Source organism: Typopeltis vanoorti, chromosome 24 (genome assembly GCF_054136105.1).
Source record: "Typopeltis vanoorti isolate ZY-2024b chromosome 24, IOZ_Tvanoo_1.0, whole genome shotgun sequence".
Taxonomy (NCBI): Eukaryota; Metazoa; Arthropoda; class Arachnida; order Uropygi; family Thelyphonidae; genus Typopeltis; species Typopeltis vanoorti.
Genome location: NC_143572.1, coordinates 50,417,007 through 50,438,127, shown reverse-complemented (window position 1 = coordinate 50,438,127; position 21,121 = coordinate 50,417,007). Strand labels below are relative to the sequence as shown.

The following is a 21,121-nucleotide window of genomic DNA, read 5'->3' as shown; positions in this document are numbered from 1 at the left end:
CAATAACCTATAAAGAATAGCACCATTAGATAAATTAAGAACCTACCCTTGAAACCAAATGATGTTTTCAAGCCACTTCAGGTCTCCAATAAACAAGGTATAGGTATCATACTGAACAATGAAATCCATCAACCATTAAAGATTTCCACAAAAAAAAAGCAACACTATCTATGCCACTCATGCACAAAAGTGCAAAGAAGCATTTTTTTCTCCTCTTCACTATAAGAGGACAAATATTTGGTGCTACAAGAGATTATTTAAATAGGAGCATAAATGAATGCTTTTTTTTTATTTATTTTCATTTAAAATTATTGAATTACTATGTGTAGTGACATAGCAGTGGAGACTGTTAGTCCTTTAACTTCAATATAAGGCAGATTCAAACATGCGCATGATGTAAGCAGTTTATGAGAAAAAGAGATGATAGTACGATAATTTGTCATATTTGTGTAAAGGTGATATTGGATTTAATATCGTTATGAGTGCTGAAGAAATTATTATTATTATTATTTGACACCTCCAGGGAGTCCAAAGACTCATCGAGGGAGGGTACCTGCTCTACAGCACTGTCTCCACCACTCAGTCCACCAAATGGCCGCAACTACCAACTGCCTACCACTACCACCACTAGCTTTTCCACAGACAACTACAAACATCCATGCCCACGGCGGGATTCGAACCCGCAGCCTTTTGGCTGGAGAGCAGATATGCTAACCACTCGGCCAGCCGGGCACAAGAAAATTAACAGTGCCTCTGACTTAGTTATTCAACTTGAGTCTCAGCATTGAGCACAATTCCTAATGAGTGGAAAGAGGACAAGATAACTCCATGAGCTACGACAACCAATTGTAGACCAATCATTGGAGTGGTCATTAAGGTGGACAGATAGTGCTTTGGTCTTCTATACGAGACTGTGTAGAATTGGATCCACATTTTTTTTTATTTAGCAACTTGCACATTTTACAGTACAGCAAACTGCAGAATTGGATAAGAGAATGGAATGAGTACACCATGATACTTTTAGATTTTTCTGAGGTACTTGACGGGATTTCACACCGAAGGTTGTTACACAAACAAAAAGATGCCTTGCAACAAGGATAGAAGAGTAGCTGACTGACAAGTTTCAGAGAGTAATGTATGTAGATGTAAAGTTTAAGAGAAGAAAGGTGACCAGTGAGGTATTAGAGGATTCTGTACTTGAACTACACTTGTTTAACTTGTATATGAATGACAATGTGTATTACTATCCAGACCAACTCCAATTATCTCCTATTTGTCAAGTTAAGGAGGATAAGAAACATTACTTAAGTGTATAACATCGTCTGCAAAAAAGTAAAAAAGCTAAGATAGCATCTTCAATTTTGATAGCATAGCATCTTCAATTTTGATATAATGCCACTTTCCTTCATAATGTGATTCACAACAACACTCTTGTTAATGTGCATCTTTGTCTCATACTTGATTTTACATCAAAACTACCTTCTGGTATTTCTTTTTCTGCCTCTCTATCTAAGATATAGGAAAGTCTTATTGTAATCAGACATCAATAATTTAAAAAAAAAATAACTAATGAATAATTAATATTGCAATATTCCTCAGTTATATCATTGTGTTATTTTATGCATAACATCGTGCGTTTCATGCTTTTTCAAATCAATCCATTGTTTGCGTTCTACTTTGTAACTAACAATTGTCACGACTGATGATGGGCTCTAATATTCAGGCTGAAATATATCCTCAAATAAATAGTATTACTTATTTCTTGTAATATTCAGGCTGAAATATGTCCTCAAATAAATAGTATTCATATATAAATAAATAAACAAATAGATATCCTTGAAGTATGGAGTAATTACTTTGAAAAACTGCTAAATGAAACAAGCAGTGATGACAGCACAGTGATAAAAAACACTGACCAGGCATGCAGTCAGAAATACATATCCATACTTGAAGTAGAAAAAGCCATCAAAGGCTTGAAATGTGGAAAGGCAGCAGGAGTAGATGATATTCGACCAGAAATGCTGAAGTATGGTGGTATAAAAGTCTTACAGTGGCTGCACTGCATAGTTCAGAAAGCCTGGACAGAGGGACGAATTCCTGATGATTGGAGTAGAGCTCTAATAGTACCCATATATAAAAAGGGAAATAAAACTGAATGTGAGAATTACAGAGGTATTTCCCTACTGAGTGTTCCTGGCAAAATCTATGCAAGTATACTTGAGAAACGGTTGAGAAGAATTGTGGAAGAAAAGCTTGGTGAAGAACAAGCTGGATTCAGGCCAAATAGAGACTGTCAGGATCAGATCTTCACTTTACGACAAATAGTTGAGAAAGCATGGGAATATAACAAAGATCTATATTTAAGTTTTGTCAATTTGGAAAAGGCATATGACAAGGTGGCAAGAGAGAAGCTATTCAATACGCTGCAGTTATGTGGTGTGAATGGGGCATTATATTAAGCAATACTTAGTCTTTATTTGAGTTGTAAGTCAGCAGTTAGAATTGAAGGAAGTACAGGAAGATGGTTTAATGTTAAACCTGGTGTGAGACAAGGATGTACATTATCCCCTCTGTTATTCATTATCTATATGGATCACATTATGAAGGAAAGTGGTATTAAACATGATATCAAAATTGGAGATGTTAATATCAGCTCTTTGCTTTACGCGGATGATGTTATACTTCTAAATAAATCCGCTACAAGTCTGTTAGATTCTCTGACTAAATTGAATAGCTGTTGTAATATACAGGGTGTTCGGGATAAATTTGACATATTTATAATTAATTATATTTTTCCGTAAGTTACATGTATTAACACACACTTCTCTTCATTTAAAAGTTTGGACCCTTCTTCATTCATATACAAGATGTCAGAAAGGATGGATAGCTGGAACCCACCTGAATCATGGAAGAGAATAACTTGTATCATGATGATTCGTGCCCGCCATCAAAATAAGGATATTACGACTGCTGCCCAATGCTCCCTGAATACAGTAAAAACAATCAGGCATGAACTAGAGACTTGCAATGGTGACTACGAGGATGTAGCAAGAAGAAAGATCCCTAGCAGACGATCTGATTGCGTTCGTACAGCAGAATTCCTCGCAAATCTGCAGGAACAGGTGTTGAAGAACCCTGGCATTGGAATTCGGGCTTTGTTCGTGGAGTTGCTAACTGTAGTCAAGCCCTGGATAACAAGGGTAGCCAATGGTAGGCCGTATGTATGGCAGCAGGATTCGGCCCCTTGCCACACCTCTGGGAAAAGTCAAAAATGGTTGTCTGAAAATTTCTACGACTTCACCAGTCCAAATGTTTGGCCTCCAAACTCCCCAGACCTTAACCCCATGGATTATTTTGTATGGGGCGCAGTTGAAAAAGACACCAATCGCACTTCCAGTAATACAAAAGCCCAGTTAATGGATAAAATTAAAACAGTTTTTGCGGCCCTTCCCAGGGAGACTGTAGCATCAGCTTGTTCGAGGTTCCGAAGCAGAATTGAAGCTGTGATCGATGCTAATGGTGGTTATTTTGAGTAAATCTTGTTGATAGTATTGTAATTAACTCTGCCTGTAATGTTTTTTTGTCAATTCATTAAATTTAATAGATAGAAAGAAGATTTTCTTTTTCCTTACGAAACTGTCAAATTTATCCCGAACACCCTGTATATGGTATGAAGGTCAGCAATAAAAAGAAAAGACAATGAAAATAGGCAGAATCATTGAAAATGTCAACTGTGTTGTGAATGGAGAACCTGTGGAACAAGTAAAACATTTCAGCTACTTAGGCACGATTTTTAGTGAAGATGGTAAATTAAATATAGAAATAGACAACAGAATCAACAAAGCTGGTATTGTGGGAAGTCAATTGAATAAATTCATATGGAATAAGAGAGAAATTAGTTGTAACACTAAATTAGCTGTATATGCAACTAATTTAGTGTTCCGACATTCCTGGATGTTGACATTGTCAGCATCCAGGAATGCGTTAGCAGAGCTAATCTCAAGTGGTATGGTCATTTAAACAGAATGGGTGAAGAAAGATTAGCAAAACAAGTGTTCTCTGTCAGGTTGGCAGCAAAACGACCCAGAGGAAGACCAAGATATAGGTGGATTGATATGGTACAAAGTGCCTTAGACGATAGAAATATAAGTTCTGATAATGTCGGAGTCTTGACATGTAACAGACTGATTTGGAGGAAAATTGTAGATAGGAAGTTAGTAATGATGTAATTTTTTTCATGTAGTACTATCATATCCTCTACACCCCTTGAGGGTACATGGCAGGAATTTGATGATGATGATGATAAATAGTATTACTTATTTCTTGTAATATTCAGGCTGAAATATGTCCTCAAATAAATATGTTCTGAAATATGTCCTCAAATAAATAGCATTCATATCTCTTAAACAATAAAACCAGTCTGAGTAGTGACCCTTCCCATATAATGCATAGCATTATACTTGTTTGAAAGGATATGTGCTTTGCATTATGGGATACTAAAACAACCGATGTGAAGTAATCTGCCTCTATATTCAAGTAGCCTAGTTGTGAAAATATTTCACAAACAAACGTTGCTTACATTTGGATAAAGGATTAACAAGAATATAATTTAAATTAAAGATACCAAGAAATTATATACAGTTAGACCCTGAGTTACGTTAGTAATGCATTCCATAAACCTTTATGTAACTCGAATTTTAAACAAGTCGAATTTGTAAATTACATACAATAAAATGTTCAATGGTTACTCATTCTGCTGTCTTACATTAATTTTTTTGCCATTAATTAGATATTTTCGATTTTTAATATTTTTCATTTTTGGGGTGATTAAAAAAAATTTATCAATTGTATTCGAATAATATACATACCGTAAATATGAAAGTATGAAAAGTACACATATAAAAGAATATAAAAACAAACTGAAATATTCACTTTTCAAATAAAAAAATTTCTTGTGATGGCAAATTTGGCTGTTCTGCGGGAAGTTTTACCCCTTTCGATGTTGAAGGTAGTCAGAGTTGTCATCTTGACTTTGTTGTGAAAGGCATCTCAAAAACATGTCTAGGGTAGATTGTGTGGTCACACGCTTCTTGTCCTCGTAGATGGCCTTGTAGCTAGATATATCAGAATAGAATGGATTCGAACCGCTCAGTGTTCGGATACATTGATTCTAATTTTGCTACTATCAAGTTAAAAACCTCGGCTAGTCCCTTCGTTGTAAATTTCTGCCTGGCAATTCAATCGGCTTAGTATTTTCTTCAGAATTTCTGAATGCTTCCAACTGAATAAGGTCATCATTAGTAAGCTCTTCATCGTGACTCAAAAGAAGCTCATTAATGTCACCATTATCCACTTCCAGCTCTAATTGCTGTGCCAGTTGCACAGCAATTAGAGCTGGAACAAGAATTACAGCAGGTGATGGAGACATGTATCAACTCAGCACCCATATCAGTCATTTTTTGCTCTCCTTCTGTGAAATGCTTAAAATTATGGACCATTTCCGGGCAGAGTTTCTTCCACACAGCATTCTGCTTGATTTCATCCCAAGCCACCCCGTTGTTTTTGATAGCGTTAAGGATATTATAGTTCTTCCAGAAATCACATGCCCTTACCACTATCAATGGCTTTGATTGCTTGGGAAAATGTATACTGCAGATAGTAGGCTTTAAAGGTCGCAATAACGCCTTGATTCATAGGCTGCAATAGCGAGGTAGTCTAGGAGGAAGGTAAACAACTTTTATGTCAGGATGAAAGTGTCATCCAAATCTTCTAGGTGACCAGGGACATTGTCTAGGAGGAGAAGCACTTTAAACAGGATTTGTTTCTTGGCACAATATTCCTTCACCTGGTGAACGAAGTAGTTATTGAACCACCAAGACATGTGTTACATGTGTGCTGTTTGGAGACTGGATTTCCAGATTATGGGCAGCATACTTGCGTCAATGTTCTTAAAGGCGCACGGTCTCTGGAAATGGTACACTGTAAGCAGGTTCAAGTTTTAAGTCCCCTAGAAATGTTGCTGCCAATCATAACAGTGATCCAATCTTTTGCGACCTTGAATCCAGACATAGATTTTTCCTCTTTTGCAATAAATGTCTGTGTTGGCATCCTCTTCAAGTAATTTACACTTGCTGCCTCACCCTTGATTTTGATGCTGTGCAGATTTGTACGTTTCTTGAATCATTTGAACCATCCAGCACTAGCTTTAAATGTACTTTCTGCATCTGTGATGCCAACCTGCTCTTTTAAATCCTTATATAAGCCTTCTTCTGGATAATCAGTAAACTTATTGGTATCTGCTTGTGTGTCAGATCATCGATCCAGTGAAACAACAATTTCTCCATCTCTGATATCAGGCATAGCCTCTTCTTGGTAATAATTGTGCCCCTCAATGCTACCGCACGTTTTGTGCTTTCAAGAATGCGAACTTTATCCTTCACTATTGTATTCACTGTCGAAATAGGTAGATTTATTTCCCGAGCTATTGTTGATAGAATTTTCCCACCTTTATACATACAAATTATTTTCAACCAATTTTTTCAACATATTTTCAACAAATTTTTTATCCTTAAAGTAATTGCAGACCTTTGTTTTTTCGATTTATTACCAGCTCATTCTGTTTTGTGTTTGCATTCCAGTTTAAGGATAAAAAAAACAACAAAACTAGTAGTGATAACAAGTGACTGAGCTAACTGCGCGAGGCATCTACTACTGTACTGCAATAAGGCTGTCAAAGATGCACCTGCGCAAAGCTGCAAACGTGTTCATTCATGCTAGTAGATTTATTACATAACTGCGAATTTACATAAGTTGCATATTACATAACTCGGGGTGTAAACTGTACTTGGTTTAATCCTTTATCCAAGTGTAAAGCCTGAATTATTTTCAGGACTGGGGCAACTCGTACATACAAGCTTATGACTTCACTTGCCTTAGTATCCCATAATGCAAAGCACATATCCTTAAGGGTGTATAATACTATGTATTATGGGAAGGGTCACTACTCAGACCGGTTTCAACCTTTATTGAGACAAAAAAGTAAAGGGTTGCTCATCATAGGTCTAGAGTAGTTAGTATAGGGGGTGCAAGAGAGCCTGATAGTATTAGGAGAAAGAAAGACAGATAGATAGCATGAGAGAGAGAGAAAAGGCCTCAGCTCTTTTATATCATCATATAGCCAAAGGCTATCAGTTTTCCTTTTCACCAATCTCATATAGATGAACAACCAAAAGACCAATTGAAACTAAAGTGCAAAGATGACAAATACCCATGTGGTTAGCCTCCATCTGAGTTAACTGCCTTCAGTTGGCCTTCTCTGCTTGGGGTTGCTCTCCAGTCATCCCTGCAACTGACTATAAGACCACATCGAATTAAAAGGATGGAACTATTTAAAAAACCTCTCATAGCAAGAATAGACAGAATTTTATCCCCCCTCTGGTGAATATTGCCTAATGTGGGTAGTCTACAGCATCTAATCATAAATTTGATATCTCCTAGAATGCTTCTTTCTAAATGCAAAAATCATCTGACTGAACAATAAAATTTCCACAATACAATATTATAAAGTATTTGGTTTTCAAATCCATGTTTCTTTCTAACCTTCCATAAATGGATTTTAATTCATTAATTATAAAAATCAAAATTCTCTTCCCATTGCTGAGAGGTGGTGGGTATTGTAAAAAAAGAACTTGTTCTGTTGTAAGTAATGGAATGCCCAATACATTACATAATCTGTTCCAAATATGCAGGGCAAGAGGACAACTGTAGAATGCATGTTCCACTGTTTCCATTTGGTAACAGATGTCACAGATTGGATCTCCAATGTTAAAGTATCTCCATTTGATGGTATTGACTGGAAGACGGCCATATGTAATTCTCCAAGCAAGATCTCTCCTGTTAGGGTACCCGTGGAACTTCAAGTTATGAAACAAAATATTGTTGTCCGTACCTAACTGTGGAACTTCATGGCAAAAAAGATTAAAGATTTCTTTGTGCCAAATTTTACTTTTTTTTTTAATGGAAAGAATGTCAATTTCAGAGTGTTTTAGCAGTCTTAGAGTTAAGTACAGAGTGTTGTAGTATTCAGGAACAATCTCAGCTTTTGGACCTGTATAATCATTAATTCCAAAGAGGGGAAGATGAAAACCCAAGCAGTAACGGAGAAGGTCTGCACATGTGCGATTCAGTCTGCAATATTTTATGGATTTTAGAAGCTGTATTGCTTAGATAGCAGAATTTTAAGACTGGAAGTCCAAATCCTCCATGCTTCTTTGATGGTTGAAGAAATTCCTTTTTAACTTCTTGGTATCGGCTGGACCAAAAAAAATTGCAGAGGCTTACTATATAATTGCTTTTCTTCAGCTTCTGTGATGTCTGTAATTTATTATGTACAACTGAGCAGGGAAGATTATGGTTTTGAGTACTATGGCTTTAGAAGAAAAGGAGAGTGGCCCTATTTTCCAGTCTTCTAACATTTCAAGGTTTTTGTATATAAGTTCGTCATCATCAAATTCCTGCCATGTACCCTCAAGGGGGTGTACAGGATATGATAGTACTAAATGAAAAAAATTACATCATTACTAACTTCCTATCTACAATTTTCCTCCAAATCGGTCTGTTACTTGTCAAGACTCCAACATTATTGGATCTTATATTTCTATCGTCTAAGGCACTTTGTACCGTATCAATCCACCTATATCTTGGTCTTCCTAAAGGGAATTCCAAGTATAGCGAGCGGTTCTCTCTTAGGGGTTAGTCCAAAAGGAATGCCTTCAAGATCCCACTTTCCATAAACTTTTAATTTTGTCTTGTCTGCATTAATAATTAATCCACTGCTTTTGCTGAATTTTTCCAAAATACCAAAAAAAATACATATATTTTCAAAGTTCCCACTACATCATCCGCACATGCTAATACCTTATTTTCCTTTATAGTTGAAGGAACTGTTATTCCTTGCACAGCATGTGTATTGTTGACTTCCTGTAAGAAAGGTTCAAGAACCAATGCAAAGAGCAGTGGACTGAAAGGGCAACCTTGCTCGACAACTTTTTGAATTTTAACAGGGTCTGACAGGAATCCATTAACTAGGAGGCAGGTAGTTGAATTGGCATAGGTTCCTTTGATAACAGATAGCAGCTTTTTACCTACACCAATTTGCTGGAGGATGTAGAATAGAAAGGGATGCCAGACATTATCAAATGCTTGAGTAAGGTCTACTGATAGCACTGCCATCAACTGCTTTTTCGTGTTAACTAAGCAGATTAGATCACGTAGCAGAAATAGATTAAATTCTACTGTTCAACCTGGTACTCCATACACTTGTGTGCTTTTAATTATGTATCTCATTCCCACTTTAAGCTTGTTATTGATAATGCAGAAATATATCTTGTAGTCAGTATTAGATAGAGAAATAGGTCTCGAGCTGCTGATTAAGGTGTGATCTCCATTAGGTTTAGGAATGAGAACAGTATGGCTTGCTATGAATTCACTTGGTATGTGTCCTGATGAGAGAAGGGAATTAAATAGTGTAACTAGAATGGGAAGTATAAAATTCCAGGCCTCGCGATAAAGTTCTATTCCTAGACCATCAAGTCCTGGTGATTTTCTTGTTTGGCATTCTTTATAGGCTGTGATGACTTCAGATGCTGTAATGGGTCTGTCAAGCCCATCTTGGATATGAACAGGAAAGCATTAATGTTCCAAGAGTTATAATTTCCAACAGTAGTACTATTGTCTTCAAACTGATTTTTGTAGTATTTTTGAAAGGGGTCAAGGATGTCTTGAGTGGTGGACATGTCTTCTCCATCAGCGCAGATTTGAGTGATAGTCCTTTCTTTGCGAAATGTTGTGAATTGTCTGTTGAAGAATGCAGCTGAAGGGCTATCTGCTAAGTGCTGCTGTATTCTTATCTTAAAATTTCTTTCTTCTACTTGTTTCTGCCTTTCCAGTTCTATCTCTATGTTATGTTCTGAATGATGTTGCTACATTCTATACCATTGCATTCGTTTGTTACGAACCAGCTTCTCTCTTTATACAGGTCTTTCAACTTTTTCCTTTCGAGGAAAGCCTGTTCCTTTCCCCATTCCATCATATTCTGCTTTACTGTTTCTTTGAATTTTAACCACATATTCCAATTCCAGGTAACATTATTCCAATTTGAACAGAGGGTCTGGAATTTAGTTGTAAAGATTAACGGAAAATTTGGTGGAAGTCTCTATGGTCCAGAAGAGATCTCTACTTTTTCCATGCAGTTGAACTGGTTTATGATCTGACATGTTGATGTCAAGATGTTTTTCTGAATTATTCTATTTATAAGGGAAGAAGAGATATAAATGCGATCAATACGAGTGCCAATACCTTGATTCATATACATGTATGCCTGGAGATTAGGATTATGAATCCTCCATATGTCTACTAGCTGAGCATTATCAAGACATGTTTTTAACTGTGCATATCCCACTTTTCCACTCCTGGGGTGTCCTCCTATTTTGTCTAATGTGGGGTTTTTAATACAATTCCAGTCTCCAGCTGTTATAATGTAGTGGGCACCATATAAATATGGCTCCAATTCCTGGAAGAATTTTCGTCTAACTGTTTCATTGGATGGAGCATAAATATTTATAAACCTTATTACACATTTACAGTATTTCCAATCTATTGTCAAGATTCTCCCTTCTGCATCCTTTTGAATATTGCAGAATGACCCAAGGAGGGGGGGGGCAAGAATAAGAACTACTCCAGCCCTGTTAAATCTTCCAAAGCTCCAATAAGAAAGAAGTGGATATCTATCTGTTAAACTTTTTATATCTTTATATCTGCAAAAGTATGTTTCTTGGAGAAACAGAAATCTGATATTATGGCGTAGCATAAATTTCCATATAGTTTCTTGTTTAATTTGCCTGTGGAATCCTCGTACATTTAATGAGGCAATGCAGAAAGGGAATGCCATGATTATTGAAGTGTCACTGGTAAGTCTTTAACTTCTGAATTTTGGATGAACCTGATGAGGTCTTCAATCTGTGAAGGAGCAATTATGTAACCTGCTTCTTGTAAACTGTTTTCCAGTTTTTTCCAGTTGCTTTCTATTATTTCAATTTCATACCTATCGTCCTTGATTTGAAAGTTGGTTATTTTCTTTTCATGTAGGTCATAACTGTACTGAGAAAACTTTGAATCAGTAAACTTTATTATATTTTCTTTAATTGTATCTCTTGCTTTCTCTTTATTAGCATGAGTTAGTTCTTCATAATCCATAAACGCTTCTGAGCCTGAAGAGTTTTCATTTGATATACAGCCTTCTCCATCTTTACATTTTTTATTACTTCTTTTTCTTTTAGATGTAGTTCCTTTTTTAAATTTTTTTTGTTTATCTTCAATTTTTTTATTAATTCATCTTTCCTTTTTGATGATCTTGTCTGTGTATTAAGTTCTTTCAGTTGTCTTACTTCCTTTTCTGTTTCTTTTCCAGTTTCTCCTTGTAGAACAGTTGCGTGTTTTTGCATTTCATTTTGTACCTGTTCAGTTGTTACATTAGGTTCATTATTGGTAATTTCAACTGATGTTCCATCAGTATTTGACTGGGAAAGTTGCTTCTGCAGATCTTGAGTTTTAGGGCTAATTTCTAGCTGATTTGGTTGCAAACATTTTGTGATTTTACCAAGTGCAGTTTGTTTAAAAGTGCCTTCTTTACTAGACTGAAGATCCAGGAACACTTCATTATGCCTCTCTGATATATATGGTGTTCTAATTGCTCCCACTCTTTCTGTGAAAGTTCTAAAAGGACAGGTGTTAACGCAGTGTTCAGAACTTTCGTATTTCTGGTTTGAGGTATTGATTAGCGATATGCCCGATTTCCATGCAGTTGAAACATTTAGATTTGGGGCAGTTACTACCCAAGTGATCATATGAACCAGAATGCAGGCATTGCTGTTGTACTCCGAGATAGTTTACCATAACTTGGATTGTTCCGATGTTGACAAAATTTGGTATGGGCGTCTTCATATCCATTGTGAAAGTAACATCACCAGAAAACCAATTTGGATCTTCACTTGATAAACCCTTTCGTATATTACTAATCTTACCATATTTCGAAAATGTCTGTATAAGAATTTCATTACTGTTTTCTATATATTCCATCAGAAATCTTTTGATTTTTACTGTTTTTACGTGGCTCCCGACCATTACAGGAATAACTGTGCTGCTCTCAAAAGTAAAACCCTGTAATAGTTTGTCCCTCATTTCCCCATCTTTAACTGCAATCAAATATTTTCCTCCCAGTAAAGGGTAAAAGAATAAATCTTGTTTGCGCCGATTATCTCTTTTAAAACCTTAGTTACCCATCTCGCTTCTTCACATCTGGGAATTTCAATTCCTAGAGTTTGCACCCTTGGAGGTATTGGTACCATTATCTCAAGTGGCAAAAAAGACTAATCTCTGCATTTGATTATAAGAAAAAAATCCTTTCAGTCGTAAGACTGAGGATAAAATAATCCCTTGATACAGAAATAATTCTACACCACCAGCAAATGCTTTATTTGAGCTACTATAAAATGGCAGCCGTGATACCGCTAAAAGTAATCCCATAATGCAGATATTAACTGCACTACCAGCAATGTTAATATTTATTTTAATAAAGACCAGTGCTAGTGGAAGTGAAACCACAACTAGGACCAGTAAAATAAAATCAAAGTGAAAAACGAACTAAAGAAAACCAAAGTACTTATCTTGCCAAAAGCTAAGATCTCTTCAGTTCAATGTAAAATCAGAAGTCATATTTTCATATATGAGTTGCCAAAAGGTGTCCCACCTTATTACTAAAATACTCTGGATTAGAGATAGTTGTTGGAAGTTTTTCCACTTGGTTATACTATAAATTAAAGATTCCCAGAAATTATATACTTGGTTTAATCCTTTATCCAAGTGTAAGCAAACAAATTTGCACCTGTACTATTTTCAGGACTGGAGTTGCTTACACTTGGATAAAAGATTAAACCAAGTGGAAAAACTTCTAACAAGAATACAATTTCTTGGCAAGATTTAATTTAATTTGTAACCAAGTGAAAAAACTTTCTACATATATGAAAGGTCATAATATCAACATCACTCATTAGCATTATAATGTTCATTCATTCACTGTTTCTGCTCTCACAGAATGCATTCTATTGCATGAAGCCCTTGACTGTCCTGCTCTCCCCCATATACACATACAGCTAGGGATATCCTCTTACTCTTATGTTCTATAAAAAATTTCTTCCACATTAACCCCTTTCCAACTTGTTTGTTTAAATCACATCTCCCCTCTTATCCACAAGGCTTGGCAAATTATATGAGAGGGTACTCAAAATTACCGGAATCTGAACTTGGTGCTTGCACATTTTCTATTTATGAATGATGCTGCTGCTAGGTATCGTGAGTGTGAAGTTTTCTGTGCCAGTCTGGCAAGTGGCGTCATCATATGTGAAGTAGTTCGTTGTTCTGGCTGCTTTTTTTTTTTTTTTTTTTTGTTACAAGCAAGTTTGCCGATTTTGTGATGGCAGACAGTGAACCAGCATTTTTATCTCAACGTTTTGAGAAGGCTGCATGATAGTGTATGATGAAAATGGCCAGAAATGCGGAGTAGCAGAGATTGATTGCTGCACCATGACAATGCCCCAACCCACATGACCTTGTCTGTCAACAATTCTTGACAAAAAACAGCATGGTCGTTGTTCCCTGCTCTTCCTACCCGTCCGATCTCTCTCTATGTGACTTTTTTTTTTTTTTTATTCCCATGGATAAAGAAAACCATGAAAGGGCAGCGATTTGTTGATGTGGACAAAGTGAAAGAAATGTCACTGGAGGCCATAAACAGTATTCCAGCTGAACAGTTCCAGAACTGTTTCCAGCAACAGAAAAAACGTTGGGGCAAGTGCATTGATTCACATGGAGAGTACTTTGAAGGAGACTAGAATATGGTATTATAAAATGTAATAAATTTTTCTTAAAAAAATAATTCCAGTTATTTTTGGGTATCCCCCCTCGTATTTCCTCAACATTTCTTCATATCTAATGTTCCAGAAACCACTTCAGTAAATTGCCTCTGAATCCTTTTCAATATATCTAGAAAACCTGGTGATCAGATTTAGACACAGTAGTCAACATGTGGCCTGATAAAATTCTTATACAAGGGAACTATAACCTTCTGGTAGTAAGGCTTATACACCGGTTGTTCATAACATCATTTAAGCAAATTACAATGTACACCATATATTAATTAGAATGACTTAATATTTCCAATATTTTGGAAAGCCAAATTTCCATCATTAGGGAACAAGCAGAGTAACAAAGGTAAGCCTAAAGTCCTAAATAGTGTCTCCTAGTGGGTTAGGATGGGTGTTCATGGTTGTTGGGCTGAAGTTCTAAGGATGAGTGTTTCCCAGATTTGAAGCAGTTTCATGCAACCAAATTTGTTAAGACTGGGGTAGTTAATTATGACTGAGGCAGATTTCAGGAAAAGTCTTTCATATTTAAATTTACTCCTGCGAAGTCAGGTGGTCTTTTTCCATCATACCCTGTGGTGGATGTCCAAGGTGTGGTTAACAAGCCTTTGGTTGGCCATAGTAGCGAAACCGGATATGCAGTTCTTATGTTGGCTGCCCTGCCTGTCTGGTCATAGTAAGAAAGCTTATAATTGCATGGTACCTGGTAGAAAAAACATGGCAGGTCTTAGGGAGAGCAGAAGGGATGCCAGTTTTTTATATCATCTGCAAGCAGTTACAAGGTTGTATTGTTTTAGAAATTTTGCTAGTTTTTCAGATGTGCCTCATATATGGGATGGTGATAGATTTGGTGTTTTGTTTGGGATGGAGAAAAAGAGGAGGAGTATGGTTTTGGGTTTTAATATTTTTTGGATTTGGTGGGAGTTGTAGCCATTGGCTAAGGTGTTGTGAAGGTGTTCAAGCTCAGTAGTGCGAGCATTATTAAACTTAGTGAATTTCATCCTGTTGTACAGAGTTTTAACAATCCAATACTGTTGGGGATGGGATGACTGTTGGCAAATGTTATTTGTGTGTGGGTTTTCTGTAAACTGAGAATTCTAAGGATACATCAGGTGGCATTTAATCAAGGTATTTAGGAAGAGGAGACTGTTTTTTTTTTTTTTTTTTGGTTTTTCTAAAGTGAACTGGATCCTGGTATGCAGGTTGTTAAGAGCCTCAGGGCCAAATGGAGAACACATCTACACAGTGTAATCAAACTATATCTGTCTGAGACAGAAGTTAAGGCTTTTATTTTAAACAAGGTTGAATCAAATCAGGAGGAAATTCTTGTCATGTATCTGCTCTATTAGCCAGAGTAAGTTTGTCATAAACATACATTTTCTAATGATGGCAGTTTCAAACACATCATCTAGTGATGGGGGATTTCAAACTACTACAAAAATATCATTGCAGGGATACTTAGTGGAAGATCCAGCCTTTAGCTCAGAAGTGGCAATTATAATAATGAAGGAGGGAGGAAGGGGGTGACAGATATTAGAGGATGACTTACCGATACTATGTTTATTAGCATCTTTTGCTTTATTAATATAATTAGTAAATTCATCAAGGACTTCTACTTTTTATAATGGCATTAAATTAAATTGTTTAGAATAACATCAAAAAGAGCAAAAAAGGAACTATCATTCTGTAAATAAGATAGCTGACATATATTTCCATTCATTCAGGAAATGCTAAATAACTGTGAATATCTCTTAGACAGGGACATTTGTTCAACTACTATCATTAGAAAAAACAGTTACCCATTAAGTTAAAGAGCAACAAAAATGATATACTGCCTCTACACTATAACTAATATCATTTTTACTTGGGATTTTATGTGAGTAAAAATATTTTATATTTAAAATACAAAAAACTAAATAAATTACCTGTTACATTAGATGTAGCAGAAACAGAACTTCCAAAAACAGGAGGAGATGTTACTGTTGAAGCAACAAGTGTTGCTGTGGTGGTGGAGGTGGTGGTGGTGGTGGCTGCTGGAAACCAATTATGTGTAGATGATTCTGGAGGTTCATCATGGTGATGAAACAGAGTGTCCAAATGGGCCAGTGCAGCATAGCGGTCAGCCGAAGGAGGAGCACCTTGCTGTTTAACTGTTGGGGGACTGAATGCTGCATTCATTGTCAGAGTTGGTGCACTACTGGACTGGCATACTGATGTCACACTTGGTGGGCTGAAAGCTTGACCAAATAACGTATCTGTTGATGTCATGGAAGATGTGCTGCAGGCTGAAGTTGAAGTGGTGATGGTAGTGAATATTCCACACTGGGCAGATGAAACTATGGAATTAGTGGTGCTAGTTGCAACTGGAAATGATGGCCACTGGGAGGATGGTGTCGATGTTTCTGGTGGGTTGAGAGGAGAAGTAAAGGGATTGGTAGGGGTAAATGTGGGAAGACTGAGAGGACGGGGTATAGCTGTGCTGCTGCTGCTGTTCGATTGTAACTGGCCATGAGAGTCCAGTCTGGGAGGGGGCTTGTGTGAGGAATATTTTTGGGAAGGAGGAGGAGGAGCAGTAGAGAAGAGAGGATCAAGTTCATCATCAAATGATGTCCAGCCAGCCGGAGGTGTATAGGCTTTCCTCTGGTGGTGGGACTGTGATGACTGTGGTGACAATGCTAGCACGAAGTGCAAGAAAAGGAAGATGCAAAGATAAAGAAAAAGAGAGCTCCATCTCTGGTATAAAATTTATACAAGTCATGTTAAACTGTGTTAGAATTATACTAAGTGCTGAAGTACTTAATATTTACATAATTAGCAAAGTAAGTCAAAACAAAAGATTTAACAGCATTCTGCAAAAGCGGTTTTCTTTGCCCTCAACACAACAAAAAATATGCTCAATTAATGAATCAAAAAACATGCTGTTCTTCATAATAAATATGCTAGCAAGAATCTAATGCATGAAGCTAAAATTATCAGATATCTAAATCTAGCAAAGTTTTTATCAAGCATAAATCACAAAGAAATAAAAAAAATAAAGGAGAAGAGAAAGATCCATTGCAGCAGCAGGCAGCTAAAACAGCAAGTTAGAATAAAACCTTAGTGCTAAGCTAGCTCTATGCAAAATAAAACTTTCAAAATAAAAATGCACTTTTTATTTTAGTAAATAAAAATGCACTTAAGAACTTCAAGCATCATTATTACATTTAAAAAGGTATATTTAAGATTTATTAAAACTTAAAAAGTATTTAAAATAAAGAATATCCACAAAAGCCTACCAACAAAGTACAATAATTTTAAAACGAATACATAATATAAAAATATTGTACTATGTATTTTCTAGATTAACTGATTAATTTTTATATAGTTTTATATGGCTAGAAATGACCATATAAAAACTGCAAAAGGTTGGTCATCAGTCAAATTTTTTGATCATTAGGATTTCCTGTCCATACTTTAACTGTGATGGATTCAGCAAGAATCAAGCAAAAGTCTGTCTTGAAATTATACAATAAAACCAAGTTGATTTGCTATTGGATAATTCAACATACTTAAGAATCATAAATTAAAGATGCCAAGAAATTATATTCTTAGTTTAATCCTTTTTCCAAGTGTAAGCAAACAAAGTTTGTGCATGAAGTATCTTCACAACTGGACTACTTGTATACAGACGCTATTAACGACTTCACATCAATTGCCTTATCCCATAATGCAAAGCACACACCCTTTCAGATGTGTATAATACTATGCATTATGGGAAGGGCCATGACCCAGACTGGTTTCGACCTTTACTGAGGTACCTAGAGATCCAGAAGTTTAGTAAAAGTGAGGAAAATGTAGTTACGTTTTTTCTTTAACTTCTTAATCATGATTTTTTCCCTGGTTATATTACACATTGAATATTAAAAAAAAAAGTAATGAATAATGAGTTACTCTCCAGAAGGTATTTTTCTTCATTATGCCATTTTCCAGGAATAATGAAGAAAATCTGTGTCTGATCTTTACTTTTGCAGTTTGTGAATCAAGCCAATGGCTTTCAGCCAAACCCATGGAAAATTTCCAAAGTATTTTTTGCTTGTTATTCAAATAATGCTTTCTTTAAATTTTATTTTAACAGCTTTTAAAGATTAACTAATTTACTTGAGCCCATTTTTTTTATAAGCCAAAACAATTCACATCATAAAATAATACAGGTTCAAAGGTCATCACAAATTCCTGATATGTATCCCCATGGGGTATACAGGAAAATTATGATAGTACTATATGAAAAAGTTACACCATTACTAACTTCTGATGAACAATTTTCCTCCAAATTAATCTGTTATCTGTCAAGACATCAACATTATCAGATCTTATATTTCTGTTTATTAAAGCATTTTTTACTATCAATCCACCTACATCTTGATCTAGGTCTTTTCCCTGCCAACCTAGCTAAGAATGCTAATTTTGCTAATCTTTCCTCTCCCATTCTGTCTGAGTGATCATACCATCTGATATGTTAACACAACCAGACCATAGTTCTGTTAACACATTTGTGAATGCTAACAATGACAAGTTCTTTCCTAATATCCTCATTTTTAGTCTGATAGTTCCATTAATGGCATCTGTTCTCATATCTGAAGTCTTCAGTTTTTGATCAAGTGTTTTATTTCTAACCCAGCTCTCAGAACCATAAGTTAAAATTGACTTGAACACGGTCTTGTATACAGCTAATTTAGTGTTTTGACTAATTTCTTTCTTTCTTGTTTGATATAAATTTATTCAGCTGACTTCCTACCATACCAGCTTTACTAATTCTGTTGTCTATTTCCATATTTAATTTACCATCTTCACTAAAAATTGTATCTAAATAGCTGTTTTTTTTTTTTTTTTTGCTTGTTCTATAGGTTCACCATCCAGGATACAGTTAATGTTTTCAATGTTTCTGCCTATTTTCATTATCCTTTTATTGCTAATTTTCATACCAAATTTATTACAACAGTTGTTCTAGTTACTCAGAGAATCTTACAGACTTGTATTGGATTTATTCAGAGGTATAACATCATCTGCATAAAGTAAAGAGCTAAGATTAACATAGTCAATTTTGATTTCGAATTTAATACCACTTTCTTTCATAATGTGATCCATATAGATAACGAATAACAGTGGAGATAATATGCACCCTTGTCACATACCTGATTTAATATCAAACCATCTTCCTGTACCTCTTTCAAGTCTAACTGCTAACTTACAACTTAAATATGGTGTCCCATTTACACCATATAACTGTAGCATTTTGAAGAGCTTTCCTCTTGACCTCGTCATATTCTTTTGCACATAATGAAATCCAAAAGGAGAGGTGTGTAATGAAATAGATTATATTTTATTATTATTATTAAGAGAGACCTCCAGGGAACTCATCAAGGGAGGCCACATACTACACACACCAGCTATCATATTTATTCTTGAATTCATTCATACTGCTTGCACTCACAACATCCCAAGGCAATCCATTCCAACCATGCACCACCCTCCGAGAGAAAAATCTAGCCCTCATATCCTTCATTCTCAGCTTCCAAGTCCTTTCTTCACCCTCCATAAATTGAAAAATTCCATCAAATGAAATCCTGTATGACCCTTTCAGAAGTTTGTAAGTCTCAATCATATCACCCCTCTTTCTCCTGTTTGCTAGTCTCTGCAGTCTACAAATTCTCAATCTGTCTTCATATTCAGTATTCCACAATCCTGATATCATTTTTAACACTATCCTTTGTACTCTCTCCAATATATCAGAATCACGAAACCAGGAGACCACACCTGTGCACAATAGTCCAAATGAGGTCTTATCAAGGCCTTGTAAAGAGGCAACATCCTTAACTTTGCATGTGAACGTTCGTTTCAGCATTGCAATTATCTGTTGAGTTGTATTTGCAATCTTTGTCACATGGCCCCCTGAACTTTAACTTCCTATCTATTAACACTCCAAGATCCCTAGCTTCATCAGTTTCTTCTAGCCTAATCCCACCAATATAATACGACATTGGATATCTAATTATGCTGAAGTGAATGACTACATTTACTGACATTGAACTGACACCCATTTTCCCATGCCCACAATTCCAGCCTATTCAAATCATTCTGCAAAGACTACATATCAGCAGCATTCCTGATTACCCTACCTATCTTTGCATCATCAGCAAATAACTGTATGTCACTTGTCAAATCCTTCCCAATATCATTAATGTACAGATTGAATAACAGTGGACCAAGCACTGATCCTTGTGGTACACCACTTGTTACCTTAAACCTTGTAGACTCAGATCCCACGTGTACCACTTTTTGATATCTGTCAGTCAGCCATCCTCTTATCCATGCTAATATTGTATAACCCAAACGCATTTTCTCCAATTTATGCAACAGTCTTCCATGCTGTATTCTGTCAAAAGCCTTAGCAAAATTCAAAAGCATCATGGGCATCATTCCCTTTGTCTAGTTTAATGGTAACATTGTTATAGAATGTGAGCAAGTTGCTAAAACATGACCTTCCCTTAGTAAACCATGTTGTTCATTGCAAAGTAGAGATTCACTGTCAACCCATTTCTGAATGCAGGCCCTAACCAATTTTTCCAAAATCTTCACCACCACTATTGACCAATTAGTATCCTGAGATACTAATTGGTCAATAGTTAGATACATCGGTCTTTGCACCACCCTTAAGCAATGGAATTACCATACATTCCTTCCATTCCTGTGGAATCTTCCTTTAATATGAGTCTCATTCTGAGACTCATATTAAACTTCCTGATCAAAGGAATGGCCAATTCAGCTGAACACTCTTTTAGCACACGTGCTGATATTCCATCAGTCCCTATTGCTGAATTCTTATTCAATTTGTGCAACAGCTGTAATACCTCAGCCTCACACACCTGCGTTTCTTCATCTAGTGAAGAGGTAACAGTGATCTCAATGTTGCGTTCACCAGGTTGATAGCTTTTAACGAAATGGGCCCTCATTAATTAAATAACCACTTCTGTATCTGTAACCCTCATGCCATTTGGATTTAGAAGAGTTATTCTTTCATATTCATTCTTTCTTTTACTTGCAGCATATCGATAGAATTCTTGTGGGTTGTCTTTAGCATGCAGAGCCAGTTTCTTTTCATACTCAGA

At 36.0% G+C, this 21,121-nt stretch overlaps 1 protein-coding gene across 1 annotated transcript in view; it reads right to left on the bottom strand.

Moving 5' to 3' along the window:
• Positions 1 to 21,121, bottom strand: part of LOC150093187 (uncharacterized) — a 111,589-nt gene that overhangs the window by 42,746 nt on the left and 47,722 nt on the right. The window contains exon 5 of the mRNA XM_090414180.1: positions 15,902 to 16,651. Coding sequence (XP_090270306.1) covers positions 15,902 to 16,651 — 750 coding nt within the window. The remainder of the gene's footprint in view (positions 1 to 15,901; positions 16,652 to 21,121) is intronic.